Genomic DNA, 5349 nt, shown 5'->3' on the forward strand with positions numbered 1-5349 from the left:
TTTTTTTTTATTTTTGAACTGTTAAACCGATGTATTTATGCGACACACCATCAAATCATTGAGAATTTGATAAAAAATGTAAATTTTTTTTATGTTTAATTAAAAATTTTAATATTTGAGTAAAATTTTGAAAAATAAATGAAAGAGGAAGCAAGATTGGGTGTATGTGTGTATACAGCCCTCTTTCTTATATTAGTAAGCCTTATTCCAAATAATAATAATAATAATAATTAATCCTCGTTCAGTTTTCACCCTTCCATCCCCGCAGCCCATGTCCCTCTTCCACAAGGCATCCCTCTCACGGCTCACTTTCTCTTCCATCCACATCTTTATTTATCCTCCTGCAAGCTGCTAAAGTCCATTGCGCAGCAGAACTGTCCCTCTATTTCTTCCTTCCCCTGCATCATTGATCTGCCTGCAACCTGCTAAACTTCATTAACCAACAAATCTCTCCTTCCATTCTTTCCTCTGCCTTTATCAATTTCAGCTGACATACATGGCTTTAGAAGCCGTGGTCTTTCATGACCTCTTAAGCTGCAATGTGAAGGACATGTACAGTCCCTGGGACATAGCTGGATTGGTAGACGAAGACAAAACGCTGCCTTTCTACGATGAATGGAAAGCTTCTTGCTCTTCATTAACAGGACAGGGTTTCCAAGAGCCGCCGGATCTTGGAGGAGCCACAGCAATATCGGCAACAGCACAGAAAGAAGACAAAGCACCAGCAACGTGTTCAGAATCCAACGGAAGAAAGAAGAGGCGTCGGACCAAGGGTTTGACAAACAAGGAAGAGGCCGAGAACCAGAGGATGACCCACATTGCCGTTGAACGCAACCGGCGCAAGCAAATGAACGAGTACCTCGCCGTTCTTCGCTCACTCATGCCTGCTTCTTACGCCCAAAGGGTATCCTGCTCCCTCCCATTCCTAAAAGTTCTTTTTTTACCTAATGATTGCTCGACTTTTTGCAGAAATGAATCAAAACTTTTGCAGAAAAAGATTATTTTTTCCCCAAAAAAGGAATCTTTTTTAAACAATTTATTACATAAAGATTTTATCTTGGAAATCCTGGTTAATGTACAGGGAGATCAAGCATCCATTGTTGGCGGCGCCATAAACTATGTGAAAGAGCTTCAGCAGATTGTTCAATTTCTCGAAGTTCGCAAACAGCTCAAGCACCGGGGAGACAACAGAGTTCAAGATCTGAAGCCGCTTGCGAGTTTCTTCAGCTTTCCCCAGTATTCATTGACCCACACCGCCGCCACTGCGGCCGGTGGCGTTGATACAGTTCCGGCGAACCCGTCGGCGGTGGCCGATATAGAGGTAACGATTGTGGAGAGCCATGCTAGCCTGAAGATACTTTGTAGACGACGGCCGAAGCAGCTTCTGAAGTTGGTGGTTGGGTTACAGAGTCTTCGGCTCTCCACTCTGCACCTTAATGCTACCACCTTTGGGGCCATGGTTCTCTTTACATTTAGCCTCAAGGTAATTACCTTTACTCTAATAGTGGAAATAAAGAATACCAAAATAAAAACTAGCTAATATCTTGTTCTTAATTATTAGTTTTTTTTTCTTTTTTTAGTTGAGTTAATGTGTATTCCTTCATAGATAAATTGGCGTTGATATGTCTGTTCCCAAAAAATATTTACATACGTCGTACGCACACGAAGTTCTGCGTGCGTACTCCGGTTATTTGGGGGTATTAGTATGTTATGTCGGTGTTAGTGGGGTTAATACCTCACAAAACCCCCGAATGACAGCAAAAAATATGAGCGCAAACCGCGGAAGGTATTTGTAGGTTTTTGACAAGTTATTAAGATGTTATTGAAGGTAATATCCCCAATAACCTCTCAATAACCTCCAATAATTGAGTTATTGGAAGGTTATTAGGAGGAGTACGCACGCAGAACTGCGTGCGTATGACGTACGAAAATAACGCTCCTGATTCCCAGAAGATAACTACTACTTAATTTTTCTTTCATTGTACAATTTGATTTTACATTAGTAATAATATCCAGTAAAATACTTGTTTAAATCTTTTTTTTTTTTTTTTTGAGATAAGATTTCTGAACCAGTTTTTTTCTTTTCATTTATAAATCTCTAATGTATTTAAAAACATTATTCTCAAGCTGGATTGTTGAATTGAAGCATTTATAAGCGAAGCAAACTGTTCAGAAAAAAAAAAAAAACATTTTACATCAAAAGATGCTAGCAATGGTCCATCCCCATCTTTTCCAATTAAATTAATCCATTTATTGGATTCAATTGGAGCTTCCCATATTTCAGGACCCTACTAATATGGGTAAACAATCTTATCTTTATTCCAAGAAGAGAAATGCTTTGATGAAATAAATAAATAAACTAAAATATGAAGATATACAGAAAATTACATATTTTAATGCATTGTGTGAGATCATATATCTACTGTACTGATCTGCAGGTGGAAGAAGACTGTCAGCTTGCAACGGTGGATGAGATTGCCACCGCAGTTCATCAATTAGTGGTGAGGATTCATGAGGAAGAAGGGTTCTATACTTCCAGCTGAGATGAGCCAAACCCCCTGCAGTCAGTCATGGCTGCTTTGCTGCAAATAATAGTTGTGTGGAAAGTGAGTGTTCAGAGTTAGAAAAAAGGTTGGATCTGGAAAGCCAGAATAACTTTCTCATGTCATTTCTGTGTTTAGAATAAAGAAGGAAGTCATGAGGCGAATGATGAGAAGGCATCTGAGGGAACAGATGGGTTTTTTCTTTTAAAAATGGGGTTCTGTAAAGGTAAGGGATGTTGACATTTCCATGAGAGTGAAGAAAAATTGAAGGGAAGATTTATGAGGTTGTCAGTTAAAAGGGTGGAGGTGATCTGGTTCATGCTAATTCTCCACTTGTGTCTAGCTTCGTTTTATGGTCTCAATTTTATTTTATTATTATTTTTTATTATTATTTCCTTGCCTCCAAAAGAACTGTAATTCATGGAATAATTTACATTGTTAGATTTTGAAACTTATTTTTTATTATTATTTCCTTGCCTCCAAAAGAATTGTAGTTCATGGAATAATTTACATTGTTAGATGTGTCGAAATTGAACATGTTTGTTTGTTTTTTTTTTTTTTTTTTTTTTTTTTTTTTTTCCGGTTTTTGTATGATGTATGCAAAGCAAGCTTGTTCAGCTTAAAAATGTTGAACTCAATCTCATATGAAAAAAATTATATTATTAATGATTTATGCTCAATTTAAAATTAAACTTTAGGTCAAATATAAATTCAATTTTAGTATTGTATAATGCTCAATTTGATTTTATTTAGCATGATAATCTGAACAAATGACATTAGAATGGGTGGATAAACTATGATTTAGTAGCGCACGAGGTTTTTGATTCTTATTGATCATAGCGGCTTTTAATCTTGCTTGAATAATATTCATTGCTATTATGCATCATGGAACCAAGCAACTCATCCATTGCAAGCCAAGCATGGCCAGTTGAACTATGATCAGGGTTGGGCTGCACCAAATAAAAAACCAAAGTTTTTTCTCTTTATCAACACTTTGGTAGACAATCTCCTGCCACAACATTGATCTCACTATTAGTTTGGCTGACTAATTTGTAGTGTGGTGAAGCACTCGTTCACACAATTATATATGTTGATCAATTTGTATTGAATTATGAGTCCATGTATCAACCATAAGAGGAATGAGTCAATTCCCAAGCATGTTGAATTAACTAGTCTTCTAATCTTTGATTTAGTTCAAAATGATGGAAGTTTTAAAGGTTTTTTAAAGTGTCTACAATTCTAATTTCAAAAGAAAAGACCAATGATAAGTGAGATAAGTTTTTACTACATTTGAAATGGCTCCCTTATATTAGTTCAATGAATTTTGGATTCCTCCAAGCGATTTTTCTAATATAGTTGTTAAATATTACCTATTAATTCTTACTCTTTTCTAAGATATAACAAGCATTTGAATCTCATATTATAGTTAAGTTTTTCAATCCTGCAAGAATTATCAGGCATTCATATTCCCCTTTATGTTAAATTCTAATATAATAATCACAAGTTTAGTTTAAGAGACTAGAAGAACAATTAGGCTAAAACACAAGAGTTTACTAAATATAGGATTAGCACAAATTGAACACATAAATAATCATAATGTATTGAATCAGGTAAGTAATCTATTTGTACAAAAGAATAGCATGTTCAGATATCTCATAAAATAAAATAAAATATAGTCCTAATCATCATCTATCACCATCTAGTCCTCCTTCTTGACTTCTCTATCAGCTATTTCCCTCTCAAGTGTGCCCAACATCACAATGCATCTAATTATATTTTAATTTTTGCCTTAAATTTAGATTTTCTCTATGTGTGTTTAGCAACAAACAAGGTCTCCATATCAACGCTGAATGCGATGACCTTCCTACAAACCTCATCCTCTGGGCGATAGAAGTAATGGACTAAATGTGCTAAAATAGTAGTGATCATCGTAAGCTTGTGCCTATGAACCTAATCCACAAACCTTTGTCCCTAGCAAACTCTCCCTTTGCTCATAGTTAGATTGATGACAATATGAGATTGCACATTCTTCTGTGCGCTTAGTTCTAGTCTACTTCAACTTAGAGGCAAACTAAAATTCAATAATAACTTGAATTGTATAACAATTATAGCTATCACTTACACGCATCATCAAATATTTGTTGCCAACCCATATATGACTCAATTGCCACTTATGAGCACACGTGTGTAGCTTGCCAATAGTGGGCTCTTATCTCAACTCTAGTGTCTATCAAGATAAGAAAATAGTTATTAAATTTTTATTTTATACTAAAATTTATTGCACAAATTAAAATTTACCATCTTTCTATTATACTCAAGTATATGGAGCACCCCACTAGTATTCTTGAAGGCGTCCATGCCTCCACAATCAAAACATTGATCTTTCTTTGCTTGCTAACTCTTCCTCTAGTAGTCTGGAGTATTCCAGGCTTAAAGCAATGCATCATACACATTGTCCCCAAGCGATACAAGGTGGTAATGCATTTTTTGCATCTCATCGAACATGTTGGGAAGAAGTCCTCTCTTTTAACTTGAAGCTCCTCCTAATGTGTGCAGCGCTCTCTGGTCTTTAGCAGAACTATTTATTTAAAATGAATTTACGTATTTTAGATGGATAAAATTAAATATGTATTCTCTTTATGAATAGAATCAAGTTGAATACAAAAAATCTATCATTTCTCTTTCTTAATGAGAGAGTTCAATAGTTTTTGGATATCAATAGTCCCTCTAAATTTAATCATGATAATTACTGCCCAGTCAAATTTATCTCTTTTTTTATTGGGATATTGAAGATAATATACCTGAC

General features: G+C 35.3%; 1 protein-coding gene across 1 annotated transcript; it reads left to right on the forward strand.

Annotated features, from left to right (window-relative positions):
• The first annotated feature begins 247 nt into the window (after nucleotides 1-247).
• LOC110033382 (transcription factor bHLH94-like) lies at nucleotides 248-2892 on the forward strand. Its single transcript, XM_020737341.1, has 3 exons — nucleotides 248-904; nucleotides 1082-1483; nucleotides 2439-2892. Exons 1-3 carry the CDS (start codon nucleotides 497-499, stop codon nucleotides 2541-2543), a joined length of 915 nt encoding a protein of 304 aa, XP_020593000.1. The 5' UTR covers nucleotides 248-496; the 3' UTR covers nucleotides 2544-2892.
• The last annotated feature ends 2457 nt before the right edge of the window (nucleotides 2893-5349 follow it).

The sequence above is a fragment of the Phalaenopsis equestris genome, unplaced genomic scaffold (assembly GCF_001263595.1).
Source record: "Phalaenopsis equestris unplaced genomic scaffold, ASM126359v1 Scaffold001158, whole genome shotgun sequence".
In the NCBI taxonomy this organism is placed as follows: Eukaryota; Viridiplantae; Streptophyta; class Magnoliopsida; order Asparagales; family Orchidaceae; genus Phalaenopsis; species Phalaenopsis equestris.